General features: G+C 34.0%; 3 protein-coding genes across 3 annotated transcripts; 1 reads left to right on the top strand and 2 right to left on the bottom strand.

The window, feature by feature from the left end:
- Positions 1-2386: 2386 nt before the first annotated feature.
- Positions 2387-4315, bottom strand: LOC108560835 (protein tipE). The gene is made up of 2 exons (XM_017918543.1): positions 3548-4315; positions 2387-3493 (listed from the first exon to the last, which is right to left on the bottom strand). Exons 1-2 carry the CDS (start codon positions 4192-4194, stop codon positions 3463-3465), a joined length of 678 nt encoding a protein of 225 aa, XP_017774032.1. The 5' UTR covers positions 4195-4315; the 3' UTR covers positions 2387-3462.
- On the bottom strand, positions 4316-6644 carry LOC108560833. The gene is made up of 3 exons (XM_017918540.1): positions 6553-6644; positions 4742-6449; positions 4316-4506 (listed from the first exon to the last, which is right to left on the bottom strand). Exon 2 carries the CDS (start codon positions 6108-6110, stop codon positions 4752-4754), a length of 1359 nt encoding a protein of 452 aa, XP_017774029.1. The 5' UTR covers positions 6111-6449; positions 6553-6644; the 3' UTR covers positions 4316-4506; positions 4742-4751.
- Positions 6645-6655: 11 nt separating this feature from the next.
- On the top strand, positions 6656-8566 carry LOC108560834 (protein tipE). The gene is made up of 2 exons (XM_017918542.1): positions 6656-8212; positions 8274-8566. Exons 1-2 carry the CDS (start codon positions 7266-7268, stop codon positions 8332-8334), a joined length of 1008 nt encoding a protein of 335 aa, XP_017774031.1. The 5' UTR covers positions 6656-7265; the 3' UTR covers positions 8335-8566.
- Positions 8567-17646: the final 9080 nt, after the last annotated feature.

Below are 17646 nucleotides of genomic sequence, written 5' to 3'. Positions count from 1 at the left end.
ATCTTAATATCTAATCCATATTTAAAACTATAATTTATCTTGTCAATGTTAGATAATGGTTTTATTTTAACATGCAATTTACAATAAATAAAATTTATTAACTGTTAAATTCATACTGTTGCGAATCGGCACACTCACTGCTTGTAAATGCATAGGTTACGATAAATAAAAAAAAATGTGACTGATTTTTGAAATTATTTTTTCCATATACCCTATTATAAAATATACCTAAAACTATTTTTTAAATGTAGTTTTAAAATATTATGCATTTCAGGCTAGTATTAAAATCAATTATTATAATAACATTGAAATGCTGTATTCAATATATATGCTTAGAAGCGAACAAACTAAAAAAAATATATCAAGCTGAAGCTGGAATCATTATTGATCGCAGTTTGATAATTTGTAGTACGTTTTTAATGAATGGTTTCTTGTTAATTCTCAGATACTCGCAAATTTAGACCTGTAACGGCAAAAAAATAGTCGACTGTTACAAATGGCTATTCACCATAGGTTTTTCTGCTTAATTATATTATTTAAATAATGCAAAAAAAAACGTAAAATTTTATAATGAAACAAAAAATAACAACAATGTCAAGTCCATTTAAAAATAACAGAAGAAATGACACATCATTTATACTACATAATTTATATGTAAAAACTCAAATTTATAATATATCGCGCATTATTTGAAACGTCACGAATCCAGTAAAATCTGTTTTTAAAGAGAAAAAATCGAACAAGTATAAAAAATAGTTTCATATACAAATTTTTCAAAATTTATTTTGTTCAAATAAAATTTAGTTTCTTTTGAAATTTTAGAAACCGCACTATACTATATATAGAATAGAAAAATAAAAAGTCAATTAAATGTAAACAACAGAACAAAATCATTCGACAAATAAATTCGAGCCAAGCCAGTCGATAACGCTCAGGTATCTCAAGAAATGCAGGAAGACGAAAATTCACAGAAGCGGCATTTTGAAAAGAAATATGAATACTTCAATAAAAAAAAACAGATTTGAACTTTTTGAAAGTAGTAAATAAAGTTTTAATTTTCTGTATACTATTGATGCAATTAATAGTTGGAATGAATCAATAAATAGTGAATGTATTGAATTTTAATTTGTAGTTCTTGTTATGTATATCTAGGTACTCCATGTTATGTATTCTAGTCATATATTTCTAGTCTGAACAATGATTTCATCTATTTGTTTAATTTTATTTAATTGACATATGACAAATATTGAAACTTTTTAAAATTGTCAAACCGGACTATACTGAATCCGGAGTATGTGATATATTGCATATTGTGTTTAATATTGAAATAGAGCCATCGCTACAAGATGTACATGGTTAATATTAGGGCGTGTTTAACGTATCACAAAATCAATACTTTAGTCTCTATTATGATGTTATATTGTCAAACTAATATTGGAATATTTCATGGAAAAAATATAACTATATAATTAAAGTAATGTTTTTTTAGTATTTTTTTTAGTAATTTGATATTTTTATAGACATGCAGGTTACGACCCTGAACCACAAACTATTGATTAAATATTCGTAGAGAATATTCACATGTTTGTGCATTTATATTCGATTATATGTTTGCTTCTATATTATATATTTTCATAATTTCAAAATGTTTGTTACTATATCATAAGTATAATGATAGAAAAAATAATGCAAGAAGTAGTCCAATAAATCATTTTTATTTTATTATATATCTGTACTACATAATACATATATTTGTAACTTCAAAACGTAAATCTGCATATAATAGATTACATATATATTATGACATTGATACAATCCGAATGATTTTACAATTAAAGAGTAAATATAGATACAATTGTTTTTTTATTATTATATATAAATGCTGTATAAACTTAAATATAATATTTTAATTACATATAAAATATCAATATCAATTTGCATTTTTATACGAAATTTAAGTGAATAATTAAATTATAAATAATAATATTTATTTTATTTTTTAATTTATATTATTAGATATATATTGAATTTATTTCAGTTTATTGGTAAGCAGTAAAGAAAAGGATAAGAAACAATTATATTCTTATTAAAATAAGTATATTTTCAATACTAGAAAATAATACAAGGGTAGAAATCAATACAAATGCGTGATTGAACAAAGAGTAACTTCGTTGCTGAAAGCGATTGTCATTTATTTAATACAGATATATCTTCTTTTATTTTCATATCTTTTGGGATTCGTGTTGGTAAAGGGAAAGCTGTCTTTAAAACGCATTTATTTTGTAACAAGTATTTTTTTTTACATAATTTCATTTGTAAAATTTGTATATATTTTTTTCTATTAATTATAATTTGTAATTATATGTGAAAACCGGTGATGATATGAAACGTTATTTTCGGACATTTGCATATTTTTTTATACGTATATATAATATATTATATAAACTTTTATTCGTATTAAACATATTAAGTTTACAGTGTTAAATCGCTTAACGTTCTTATTATTATCGTTATTATAGCTTATCGAACGTTATAAAATTAATTAATTTTTACTTACAAAACGACTGCAATTGATTTTATCAATATATTTTTTTATTTTTGTAGCGTAAGGCAGTTACGTAGGACTCTTCGTACTCTTAACCCTTAATATTATCAATATTTTAATATTAGCAAACTCTATGAAAAAGAAAAGCGTGATTAAAGATTCTGTAAATACTACGTCCGTATCGGAAAACTTCATAATGTACCTCATCTAAAGTCCGCATTTTGCGCGTTTCGGAGAAGAAAAAAAATGCAAACTACTATCAGGAAAACCGGAAACCGCTTTCTAGGCGCGGGGCATATGGTGTTATGAAGTGTTTTAAGTATTGCGCCCCTGTTATTATTTTGTTCCTTATACACCCTGCGTCGACAAAGGATCTCGTCCCTGCTAAGTGGAGCCGTCCCCGATGCTAATAACCCGTTATAATCTTAATAAATGTTCTTATGTCGACACAATATTCCTATTTCAAAAAGTATTATTTTTTCTTAGGTCCTTAATTCATTTAATTGAGTAAATTCTTCGTCTATTTAAAGCTCGCATACTTATATCATGTTCCTTTTGAAGGCAACAGCTAAAAGTCTTGGTGTACTTCGATTTGCTCAAGATGTGCTGAGATTTTCTTAAAAAAAAAAACACTATAGCTAGGATTACTTAATTACGTTTTTAAAAAAAGCTTCTTCGTTAAAATTGACCCTACCGATGGCTAGATTTTTAATTACCACTAATTGATTAATTACTTTGTTTTTCTTTTATCACAAGGAGAATGTTTCAGGAAACTGTAGACCAACAAAGTTATCCTTAATGTACTGATGATCGTTACTACCGGGGCCGGCTCAGTGTGCTCATGGAAGGTATCTGGCGACAATGTTTGAAGATTTTAGATGAAGTTATGAAGGTTCCGTTATTACTTCAGCGCGCTACTAGTAAGCATCGTCTTCGTAGTCGTCGTCCCTGGAAAAGAGTTGTGAATTAAAAAGTTGTCATTGCTGTTAGGTAAGTACGTACTCATTAGGAAAATGGTGCATGTATTTGTGGCAGGCCCTTCCGCATCCTGGACAATACCAATAACTTAGCACGCCTATAGATGCGGCGAACAGTAAGTTTGGTATAGCGATGGAAAGAATTAAGTGTCGGAGGGTGTCGTCCCAAGAGTATCTTGCCACTACTATGTCGGGATAGACCCTACTGTAGTAGCATGGAAATGGTGTTCCGGACGAGTCAAATCCGTATTGGCGTGCGAATTTTGAGCAGTTAACACTTGGTGGATAGCCACATCCCTCGGCGTTGATGAGGAACCGGGTGTCGGAGACATCCCATTCTAATTGCACGGGAGGTCGGTAGTCGCGGAAGGGTATACGGGAGTAGTTGACCAAGATCTGGTGGCAGCGAGTGGCTTCCCGTGTGCAACCTTCCCGACAGGATGACCACGAGCAGTTCCGTAGTCCTTCCGCATACACGTGCTGAGAAGCGACGCAGGTGACGGGCTCCGGTTCGTAGTCGGCCATCAAGCTGGAGATAGCCGGGTCCACAACGAACGGGATCAGGAACAGGAACGCAAATACGGACAGAATGGCCGTAGTGCCCAGACATAACGAGGCGTAAAACTTTGCGGTCTCCGCTATTGAGATCAGTTGCACCTGTTTCTCGTCCATTGCAACACTGGATTACATTAAAACGATCGATCGCGAGTGCCAATATCAATCCGAATAGAAAAAAAAATAAAAGAAAACCAAAAGGTAAGTTGGGCGGATAATAATATAAATATATCTATATTTAGTTAAATATATGTATGTATATATTTATGTATATAAATATATAGATAGATAGATAGATATATATATCGTGGATGTATTAGAATAATCAAACTAAGCCTTATTTTAAATTTTCTCAAAACAACGCTTTCCCCCTTTGCACCGAAGCTGGGACGCAGCGACTTCAGCCTCTATCCAGCAGTAGGGGAACGCCTGAAACATATTAGCAAAACCATATACGTTACTCTAGCCTCAAATGACTACAATAATTAATATAAGAAAATAAACTACGATTACGTATTATTTTGTAGTATTGTTGATTTATTGCAATAAATTTGGATTATTGTTGAGTAATGTGCTAAGATGCGTGGCAAATTAGTGTATCGAAATAATGTAGATGCAACCTTCATGTGTTTTGGCATTGGAAACGACGCATTACGATGCTTACGTGACTGATCTCAGAGGGCCATTATGTTGTTGCCGTTGCCGCCTCCTCGGTCGGTCATGTTGTTCACAGAATTGCTTTTCTCTATGGGTCCCGGGTCCGAGCTGATGCAGCCCTGAAAACGCATTTTCGCATCATCTCCGACAACGACCGTCCGCTGGCAGATTATTAGCGTTAGACACGATACGAAGAAGAGTACCGAAGGCAGCAACGACGCAATCCAAAATTGGCGGGTGGTAGTCACCAAGTCGAACCTGGCGACAACGATGTCGGTGTTGCCGTTGGCGTAATAGCAAGTAAAGCGAGCGCGGGCGTTATGATCAGTGCCGTCCTTGCCGTAGACGCGGAGGAACTCCTTGCATTCGTCGCGCAGCGTGTTCACGCAACCCTCGAGGTTGATCAGTAGGCGGCTCTCGTTGGCGATGATCAGATCTGTTTCGGGTGGAATCATGCGCCGCCGATCATCAAGCGGTATGGTGTTGAAGAGATTCACGTAGCTCAGGTAGGTAAAGTTAGTAAGGTCGCTGAGGATGTTATTGGCCAGCAGCGAGCCGTTCACGCAGTCGACGGCCACAACACCGCGGCTCTCATTAACGATGCTGTAGCAGGAGGCCATCATGATGTTACCCTGCGATTTGTTCCAAATCTCCTCACCAGTGTCTAGCTCGAGCGCCCGCTGACAATTCGATAGATAAACCTTGTCACCGCTAAGGAGTATCACATTCTTGTTCCGTGTGGGTATATCGACGCACCGCCGCTCGCAGTTGTATGGCGTTCGAATGCGTTCGCAAGTCCCTCTGTTGCAACTGTAGAGACCATCCAGGTCGATGCATGTAATCTTTCCACGCCGACCTGAACACTTGAGCGGAGGATCTGTATCCTTGAATATGCATTCAAATGCGTCCGAGATGTTGATGCACATTCCGGTGGAGCAGTTAAATGTTCCAGTTAGATTCCTGCATTCATCGACAATGCAACGGCTGCGTTTCGCGTTTTCCTGGTCGATGCCATAACATGTCTTGTTGGCGGTGTTCGTGCAATTTGCTAGGACTATGCTACTACCGTTGTACCGCAGATTCACGAATATTTGCATGCACGATCCCGAGGTCTTGCTCAGGCACCACTCGCCGCAGGAGCCCCACTCGCAGGTTTCCACTGTGACGGCGCGCGTGGTCGTGCACATGACCGGCTCCTCCACCATTCCGTACTGGAAGGCGCGCGATGAAGGCACGTAAACGGCCACCGTCAGGTAGACTAGGGCGACGCTGCTCAGAACCAGCGTCATCTGGCATATGCAGATAGTGCCGCAGATTCGTCCATCCTGCGGCGGGATAATCAGATCCTCGACGGGGATCGGCTTCTTCTTGGGCATCGTTGCTTGGCCTCGGCCTGCTGCTGCTGCTGCTACACTGCGCACTGCTTCATCCCACTAACTTGCTAACCGACTTTCGCAACGATTCTGTTGCTGCTCAATGGTTCTGAATGGTTATATGGTGGGGAAAGGCAGCACGGGTAGTGCTGCTGCCGTTGTTTTCTGGTGTGCTGCATGCGCTGTGGGGGCCGCGCCGTGCCGCTTACGCCATCCCCAACCATTCTCTGATGATCAATAAACGCGCACTGCGGCGCCGTCGAATCGATATGACGCGCGCCACCGCCATCCAACGGCCAACCGCCCGCTTCCTCCGCCTCCAATATTGCTGCCGCCTTCTCCCTTCAGGCACGACAACAACATTCAAAACAACCCCCATCCCCACCCCGGTGACAAACCAAAATGATTAGAAATAGAATGTGCAAATAAAAATCCATATACGTACGCAAAGGTGCTCAACTTTCGGAAACTGAGAGATCTCAGCATCTTATCTTAGGCAGATGTGGTTTAGTAATTATTAGTGATATCGCTATTAGTATTTACCTTTCAATCCGAGCGACGGTTGCGGCGGCTCTCGCGGAGCTATAGAGCGTCACATGGGGCTCCTGTGGAGACCGCCGTTCGTGTCATCTGGCGGGGGCCGGCGCCGAAATCGATATCCTAAGCGCGGACTGCAGTGTCCTGGATACCGCCACCGTGCATGTGACGGCGAACCTCGTTCGCTGGGGGTTGTAGTTCTGTCGCTGTAGTCGAACACTTTCCAACAAGAAACTGCAAATAAAAGTACTAGGCGACGACGACGGCGGCGCCGGCAGGTCGCCGCGGCTGTGAGGATCGATCAATTGGATCGGATCGGTCGGGCCGGACGCATGGAATGATCTGAGTGAGCGGTAGCAGGAGCGGCGGATCCAGCAGCAGTAGCTGTGATGTTCCGGCTCTCTGGTAGTCAGTTCTAGTGCTGGAGTACTACTGAAACTGCTGGTACTGAGTACTAGATTGATAGTCGGCGGAGACTGGGCGAGACTGTTTCGTGTGTGCATGCGGTAGGAGAGCGATCGAAGGGGGGCTGTTCCTTGGCTGCCTGCCCTAAATGTGAGTCGTGACGGCGTGTGAAGTGTCCGTTCTGCGGCCGCAGATGGTGGGGTCCGGAGCTTTACCATGGAAGAGGAGAAAGAGGAGCAGACCCTCAAGCAGAAGGTGCTTTTTTACATCACCGCGTTCTTCGTGCTGCTCGGTACGTTCAGCCTGTTTTCGTTCCTGTTCCTTGTGCCTTTTGTCATCGATCCCGCGTTCACTACAATTTTCATGGAGTTCGACGAGCATCCAGCCTTCTGTGTGACGAAGGACGCCGAGAGGCGCCTAGGAGTTTCAAACTGCTCATGGTCCTCGTGCCGCGAGGGTTGCACCAAAGACATTTACGACTGTACACAAATTCGTGTCAACTATAAGTTGTTACATGACAACCTATCCTCCTCCCTATCGATGACCGACTCCGACACCGACCTGGAGGCTCCTCTAGTGCGACAAGGACGGGCCGTCAGCGATGACTACGATTACTATGTGTCCGAAGTGGAGCCCACAGGGCTCATGGGCAATGACTCAGAATGGTACTATATGGGCGCCAAATTGTTCCCAAATGTTAAAGGCTGCGGCTATCCTCCCATGCTCAATTGCTCGGTTTGGCTGAAGAGGTACAAAGAAATAGGTACGAACTTTAGTTGCTACTATAGTCGCGTCGATCCGGGACTCGTAATCAGCCACCTGGACATGTGGCAAGTGTACATGAATTTGGTCTACGCCATGGCAATACCAATACCTTCTTTCATACTGTCCGTAATTTACTTAACTTTTGCATACTTTAAAATCTACAATGACGATGAAGAAACGGCGCCGCTTGAGAAGAATGCTGAGGCTATGGATATGGAAGGCGATAGCGTCCCTGATGAGACACCTCTACAACCCACTAGCAGTGGAATTACACCTGCAAGCGAGGCATTCCGTGAGGACTTAGCCAGCTTCGGGCACCATTTCAAGGTTGCTATGGCTGATGAGATGAGCAGAGAAAGCTTCGCCGATGGGGTTGCCAATTCGATGTCGATTCCTGGGTAAGAATTGACATATTTTCAACTTTTATTCAGATAATTATTGTTTGGTATTTAATTACAGCAACCTGACCACAATGACAACCAGCATCTCTATGACCGGAGGACCCATCGCTGACATCTAATGGATAGGCACCACTGTATACAACCAGCTCAGGCTTGTGTGTTTTTCATACTTCTTTTTTGATAATGCTTAGAATAACATTAGAAACGATTTTTAAATGGTTCTTTACCTACGGTCAGCTCATTGTAACGGAGAAAAGAAACGGAAAAGATAAAAAGCGACATATATAAAATTCTTATCTCAAACACTTGTAGCAATTGTTTGTTTATAAAATATAAAAATAAGGGAAACACTCTTAACGAATTAAATATTATAAACGGTAAAAAATGCACAAATCAAATTGTAGTTTGCTTTATATATACATACATATATATGTATATATACATATATGTATATATGTATTAAATCGCACAAACTGGTAAGAATATATATATATCTCTTTTTGTATAAGCAAGCAAAATTCTCGCATCAAACACAAAGATTGTACGTCTTTGTCGTGAGCAATACGCTACGATTGTACAAGAGATTTCCAAAGGAACATTGCTGGGGCGGGGGTTGTTTATTTGGTCGATTGCAAGAGATTGAAAACTAGGATCCCTCCAAACCACTCCATTCATCTACTTAGTACGTGAGTTGAATTTTTCATATAAATGAACAGTGCATAACGTGTGTAGTCGGTAGACCAGTATCGCCCAATACCTGAGTTCAACTTACTCAAACATTTAAGTACAACGTTTTTCTAATCTACTGACCAGTACCAGTGCGCCATTTTTAGTATCTCTCATGACATTTCGTAGTATTTAAATTGTATCCAACGGCCAACGTTTTCAATATATTTCGCTATCATAAATAGTCAAGCATACGTTAAAAACATGCGTTTTTGCTGTTATTGCACCTACACGGTTAATACTATTATGTAATGTGTAGTTAGAAGTTATTTCAATTCTGAAATCGTTGGGTCTTAGGATAGAATAAGTGGAAAACATAAGTTTAAAGCGATTTAACCAGACCAGAGCTTTAAATCGCTGTTGTTGGAGGCGTGGATTGTTTTGATCGGTATTTACTTACGCTCTGCGTGTTTTTGTAATAAAGCCGAGAGTAGATCGATACGCCTCCGCTCTGCTATTCCTGGATTACGTAAACGCGTACATTGCGATGGTAGAACTGGGGTCGTGGGGCAAAGGTTAAAGTAGCAAATTGGCATTTGCGATATTGGTGTCATCGTGTGCAATTTGCAAGGTTTTTCCTACTTGTTAACCGTATCTCTAAATTGTTGCTGACCATAAGATACACAAATAGATTTTGCGCAAAGACCATTGAAATAAGTTGAAAGCTAGGTTTGGGGTGTCGCGTAATATATTAAAAAATAATAGAAAACGAAAATATAAATTGATTGATTGCCATATTTACACAACTGCTTACGTGGCATAATTTGCCTTATGTATGACGCATTATGCACTGTTTTTTGTATCAAGGATGTTAACTGGAAAAAGCTATAAAAATAATAATAATAAAAAAAAAAATCAAATTTTTCAAGCCGCAGGATGCTATAATAATTTTTGTCAAGTGCAAAGTTCAAAATCTGAGCTCAGATGATTGAGTTTAGTCTACAATTACAAGAAAAAATGGAAATACCTAAAAATACACGACTGGAATTTGTAAACAGCAAGAAATACCACAATCAGAGTGGGTTTAAACGAAAAAAACATTTTTAGCAGTAAATCTAGTACCTCAGAATTCAGCATTTTAAAGAATAATAAATATATATGTATACACACATAAAGAATATTAAGAAAATAGTTTTTGACCCGTCCGATTATATTTGCTTCAAATATAATAATATTAATAATTTTGAACAAAACCATTGTTTTTCAAAGAAATGGAATTTGCGGGTGTACGTAAATCAATTGTATTATCTTAGCGTCGTATAGACAGGCAGAAAGCCCATAGCAATACCAAAAAAAAAACACCACGAGATTTCGAAATTATAGTAATAAAATTAACCAAAAATCGATATAAAACAAATAAGAAGAAGAGGAAAGGGACACCCACAATTGTAAATACAGGTGTCTTTAATATTGTTAAAAAAAAACTTTATGCAAAATTGTTATAAACTAAAAAAAAAAGATTATATTGAATGCTATAATGTGTTAATATTTATAAAATGTAATTTAAGCCCCTCAAAAAAAAAAGTAAATTTTATGGTATTGATAAACTGTTTCTGTGAGGGGAGTCCAATGGTATAGCCATGCTTTCCCCGGTGCCCATTGCACTCCCACAAATGATTTTGAAGCCTTCTTGTATATGTGAGATGCATCTCTTTCTCTTGAAGCTAAAGTAGATTCTTTAATCCATCTAATAATAAATATCGAATCAGGTTTCGAATAAATGCGCCTTTATCACAAACAAACAATAAACACCCCATTATTCACAATATATATATATAAATATATGTATTGGCACACGCATACACACACAGACAAATGCACACAATATACGTGAATTATTACAACTCTTGCTTTCGAATCTCAATTTACTTGTGATATTTTTGTCGTTGGTTCAAATGCAATACTATATACCTGCTAAATTAATGAACGTGGTAAAAAAATAAAATATTGATACCAATAATGGGAAAACAGCACACATTTTGCTAGACGAAGAAGTAAATAAAAGGTATATTGATTAACGATTAATCTAGATGTTTGTACTATTTAAATAAAAGCGGAATAAATTGAAAAAAAAATAAGAAATGAGAATTGTGGCCTACCTAAAAATATCTTCTCTAATTGAGCAATCAATATTGAAAGAATAACCGAAAAAAAAAATTGAATTGGATTCGAGTCGATCGAATACGAGAAAATTAAATCATTCGACTGTGCATTTAACTAACAACATTTTATTCGTATTTTTTTTTGTTTACTTATTGTTATGTTGATTTGTATAAAGTTTAATGTTGTGTAAAAAAAGTAATAAATTTCGCGCTGCAAATGTATCCTTCGTAAATGCAACCGTTCTCCTCGGATAATCCTTCCACCAGAAATGTCAAACGCGTGCCTTAATATTCTCATCTGCAAAGCTCTGTGGACTTCTACAAAAAAAAACGTCGAACGTGCGCTAATCCCAACTTTTGAAATTGAATAAACAATATAATATTAATAATACTAATAATAATATAAAAAGCAAATTATGTTTAATGTTAATTTTAAAGATTGTTATTATTTTATGCATGATTATTATACACTAAATAATAAATAATAAAATTACGAAAAATATTAACTGACGTAAAAATAAATTAACTATTGACCTACGTTCTTTTTGTTTGCATTACCACTTGATTCTTATATAAAAAAAAGTTAAATAATAAATTTGATTAACCTTTTTTTTAGCTATTATGTTTATAACATTTCAATTTAATACAAGCTATCATATAATGTGTTACAATTATGTTTTCCAACGTAATTTGGGTTTCATAATGAAAAAAAAAATGAAGAAAACAAAAACGGTGTGCGTGGAAAAAAATGTGCGGTTTCTTACGTAGATGGCGTTGAAATCACGATGCAGCTTTATGGCAGCATTATTGATTTAAAACAATGAAGAACTTCGAACTTTCAGAACCTTGGTGATTAAACGTAAGTGGGTTAAATGTCACCAAGCAATTCACATTTGCATTTCCTCGTTAACTTGAAGATGGAAATACCTGCATTCGGCGGTTATTTATTACATAAATAAATGAAAAAATACTCTTGAAATAGTTTTCTTTTTTTTTTCAATAAATGAAAAATATTTTTCTAATTCAGTAATTAAAAATAAATATTATTGAATATAATTATTTTATGTCTCTTGTCATCAAATGAAATTAACAATCTATGAAATATATATCCTTTTAATAATTTTGCTGAAATATTTAAATATTATTATTTCGAACTTAGGTCAATAGTTGTTTATATATTAATGTATGCAATGATAATTAATAAGAATAATTATTCTTACATATATAAAAAAAATCATTAAGAACTTCTGTAAAGAGTGGGACTTTCCGTCCCAATAAATTATAATTAATAATAATGTTTATAAAATCCTTGAATTAATTATACGCAAAAAAAAATATAATTGTGCTCGAAATGATGGAAGTCTATAGTTATGTTATTAATCGCATATTATAGTTATACTGTATCTAATATACTTTGTTGAAAGAAGCTTAAGTTGATGTTTAAATAAAGAAATAAATAAATTATATTCTAATAATATTCATATAAATTATACATTGTTTCAAGATTACCACTAAAACTTTTGTTCTATTATACACCATTATATAATCAAATATATAAATATTCTATGAAAATATTTCATATATTGATTAAATATTATCTGCTTTTATAATATTAACAATAAAGTACAAATAAAATAAATATATTTTTCTAATTTGTACATAAAGAAAAAAATAAGTCAATACATTATTATTTTTAATAATCTAATTTTTTTTTTAATTTAACGTTATTGAGCCATAAATAAATCAGATATTTAAAGTTCAAATTAATATAGTGATGAATAATCACGCTCTTGGGCTATTTGAGTTAAATAACCAAAATTTAGTGTTCGAATAATTAATATATTTATTAGGTTTTATAACGCTTTAGGTATGTATTTTTTTTTATTATTCTTTGATTTTTTATTAAAGGCAGACCGGATATAATTGATAAAAAGCCTGGTTTTGCATTTTATTAATATTTTAACATAGTATAGCTATTATTGCTATAGTTGAATATACATTGGGTCAGTGATTCTCAAACAGTTTTTGGGTCCCCCCGAAGAATGGGTATGTGTAGAAAAGCAATCAGTCATTAATATTTTAAGACTCTCCTTTGGGAGTCGCGACCCACGCTTTGAGAATCACTACATTAGATAATGTTTAAATTAGATAATTTAATTAGATTTTCATTGAAATTTATTTTTCAGATTCGAGTGGAATTGGATATAGCATTAAAGATGATTTCAAAAATAAATGTCTAATGATGTTTTCTTCGAATGATAAAAATACGTTCTGATATATCAAAATACACAGTACTAATAAAGAATTCCACGAGAAATGTGTAACAAATAGTAAAGGAAAGATCAATTTTTGATTATTGGTTAATAATATATGGCAAATTAAGACCTTATTCGTTTAAAGGTCGTTTTATTTGCCCATTAAATAACTAAACAGATCGGACTTGGCATTGCCCTAGCAAGAAAAAAAAACGAAAATTACTTTCACTACTATAATGTGATGTAAATCGATTGACAGTTTAATTATTTGTAAGTTGTTTTTAGGGTCTTCAAATGAACTTCCTGAATTAGTGGCAAATACTTGACCTAAACTTTATAGAAAGGGAATACAATGAAAAAATGTTATCACCGTGCATGAATTATGTAAGTTTTAGCCATGTGTAGATAGTATTTTATTTGCATTTGTTGATGGTATTATTATCGGGTCTATATCGAAAGTCCGACAACCGAAATCCCGCTAATCGAAATCCAGACGTTCGAAATCCCGACTGTATCAAAATTCCTACTATATCGAAAATTTCCATAATAAAATTTATAAATTATATCGATATGCATTTATTATTTTTGTGATCATTTATCAAATTTGGTGAAAATTTATTATTTTAATCTTTTTATAATCGTTTTATAATTATTATTATTGTTGTGAATAAAAATGTTTATTTCTTTACTGTTGTAATGAAGATTATTAGGAATATTTATTATTAAATTTAGTATACATATACGCCCTTTTTTAACAAGAAAGATATAAAAATGAATTATCATAGATATCCTGTAGATCCTGTTGCATCTAATGAATATTATTTAAAGTTTTTTGTTGATATATTATATTTATACCTTACATAAGGAAAGTCATTTTTTATTATACCCTAATTATAGGATATAATTATGATGATCAAATTTCAGAATATACATTTATAATAACAAACAAGGACTTACATTTTGAGTTAATACTATCCTTATATAAATAAACTTATAAGTTAACGCAGTGGTCTTAATTGGACGGTCCTCATTTTTAATAGGCCCACAAATACATTCGTTGTAAATATTGTGCTTATAATTTTAGAAACATAGAGATATAGACTGAGCTTATGTGTGAGATTGACATTGAAGGGTAAAGAGAAATCATTAATAGGTTGTGGCTTTGTCACTGTATGTTTGATACTACTGAGTTTGATACTACTGGGTTAACGAACATTTTGAACAACGAACAAATCGGACAACGAACACTTTTGCGAAAGATATTTGTGTTCGGATAACAAACACATTTGTGAGACACCTATTTTTTGTAGAAGAGAGAAGAGGAAACCTTACATAGGGACCACGGGTGGAGTCGTGGAACTGTAGGATTCTTAGCTCACTAAAACCTCTCTCCTTCATCAGCATCCACGTTTTGACATGTCTTGGCAATGCAGATTGTCTTCACTTCTAAGTGTGTCCACTATCACTTTCTCTATTGCTACGTAACTTGTGAGTCCCATTTCGTTTGACCGTTAACCGATCACCCACTATTTGTATTTATTAACTACAAAAAGTATTATTGAAATAAGCAGGTGTGGTCTAATGATTTTTTATATTGAAGTATGACAATCAAATATTCTCCTTTGTTACCTACTACTGAGCATATTTCTAAGGAATGGGGCTACGAATTTTCAAGTATAAAAAGTATCAGTAACATTTTTGTCGTGATTTTCTGATAAAAAAAATTGTGATGCAACCACAATTTCTTCTCAATATATTATACGATCAATCTAGGTGTAAGGTTTATCCATTCTTATTTGATAATAATAATTTGAGTTATTACTTAGTTTCACTTTGTTGCAGAATTCTGAATATGAAATAAATTATAGCATTACCTATGTTATGTCAGTCGCTGTTTGATATAATTACATAAATGGTTTTCCTAATCGACTATTAAAACCGCATTAAGATATTGCTATATTTAAAAATAAATAAGTAAATAACAAAGAAACCTATTAGTTAATTACTAAATAACCTATTATTTAAGTAATTGAACAGTTTTTGCACGAAATGTTATTAATTAATGCTTCTATTAAAAATGTCGACACAAACTTTTATTGTTTTTATATAACTTTGTTTTGTATATACAAAACCGTATTTATACCTAAAGTTATATAATAAAAACTTCATTTATAGACAAAAAATGTATAAAATTATTGTGTGGACAGAAGAAAAAGGGAAATAGGAAGAAAATGAATAAGTAAATATTTTGTTTATTTTAATGAATTTTTTCAAATTTATGCAGTCAGTAATACGAAATTTAACATATATAAAAGTAAAAACCACGATAATGTGTGGTAAGATATTTTGAAATTTTTAAAATTCCCCTGACTTAAAAATAACCCTTTGGAACGGAACTAGTTCGTAAGTCGGGGGATACCTGTATATGCAACCAAAGTACAAATAAGTTCATTCATAAATATGTTAAAAAAATACTATATTCGACGAACGCATAGGAATGCAGCAAATAAAATACTACGCAGACTTTTTCTCGGAAATAACATCTAAGAATAACATTAAAGAAACTATATATATTATTTCGATGTCTCGTCTACTTTTTTTATTGAATTCGATTCCTTTTAACTTATTACTTCAAACAAACTACGTGACCTAAATTGTCAATTAACAATTAGCTTATAAGTGCAATTAAAACAATCAAAATCAAATTTATGAATAAATGTCTATGATCTTATTTTAAATAGTATTGTTGTGTTCAACCGTTATTATTACAATTATTATTGTTAATATAGTGTATTAACGATGTAAGAGACATACACGGCGTTTCTTAGACGCCTTATTATATAAACATATACATAAGCATAAAGGAACCTCCAACGTGAGACCGATTGTAACATTCCTTCCTATTTTCAACTGAGAACTCAGACGCAGAATAGGCAGTTTCATTGAGACCGACTACTGATAAGAACATCGCTCATATTTTCAAGTGGAAACCAGACGCAGAATCCGTACAGGAGCAATGACATGAAGCGTAGCGTCTTATCAAAACCGTGCCTTATTCCTCAAATTCCTACCCCCTTGCCTAGTTAATTAGAATAAGTAATTTGTAATTAATCTTAGTAATAACATAAAAGAATAAACTACAGAGTTTTAGACCTATCACACATTAAAGCATATTTTAATAATAAACAACAATTAAAACTCGTTGGATTCATTATTTACCAAACCTAAGACTCCACAACAGAAGAAGATATCCCACAGTGTCCAGAAAACTATCCAAGAGACACGACAGTATACATGTACAATATTTCATTATATATCTTTGTGCTCAATTGTTATGATGAAAAAAATCAGTTTATGATGTTGATTCAACTAGTGATGTTTAGTTGAGAAATGTTAATCAATTAAATACGTAATTGAAGCATATTATTCTGATATAATTGTTCAAAAATATTTATCTAAACGTATATTATATACAAATCTAAATACACAGACATTTGTTTTTATCGTGTCATTAATTACTATTTACATAAACGATATTTTAACTTAAAAATACTCGAGTTAATATTTGAATGCTTAAAATACTTAGCAATTTAATTTAACTAAAGTTTCAGACCACATTTAGATTTTGTTATCAGCATCATTCTTGATACATTCTTCTTCTTCCAATAATGAAGGTTGAATACGGTAATTATGAATAATTGTATGGCGTATTTATATGGAAATATTTATTTAAGGTTTATTATATATATTTGAGTTGAGCTCGATTTCAAATAGACTTAATCATACAGCCTTAAACATCAGTTATAAACATTGATGACGGTGAGGTGGAGGATCGATACTCGAAGGGTCACATTAAGAAAGTTGTGGGCCCTAGACACCAGCTAGTTTTACTATTTGAGAGCCATATTTTTTTTTATTTAGGTTCTTTATAGACTCGGGCCCTCCGCATTACAGGGTTCGCCGGCATTGTAGTTCTTCCACTAACTATTTTTTATACTTTTTTATTGATTATAATTAATAATTTATTGGCCAAAAACAACAAAACATGCGATATAATATTATACAAATATTTGACTGAATCTCTTCAAATATTTAATTGAAATTAATGCTAGTTTGGTTGCCGATCTCCAATGTGTATCGCGAAGCAAATTTTAATCAATCTCGAATAGTTGAAAAGACTGGTTATTTCGAATTTGTCGTTAGTAAAACGACACAAAAATATCTTTATTCTAATAGATCAAGTAAATTACTTAAACATAATCCAATTTACAATTTATAAATCATCTTGTTCTTCATCTGGTATATTTAGTAAAAATCCCAATTAACACTACAAGTAACTCCACAATTA

This window comes from Nicrophorus vespilloides, unplaced genomic scaffold (assembly GCF_001412225.1).
Source record: "Nicrophorus vespilloides isolate i.1.1-1 unplaced genomic scaffold, Nicve_v1.0, whole genome shotgun sequence".
Lineage (NCBI taxonomy): Eukaryota > Metazoa > Arthropoda > Insecta > Coleoptera > Silphidae > Nicrophorus > Nicrophorus vespilloides.
The sequence above is the reverse complement of the archived record's forward strand: the minus strand, read 5'-3'. Positions and strand labels throughout refer to the sequence as shown.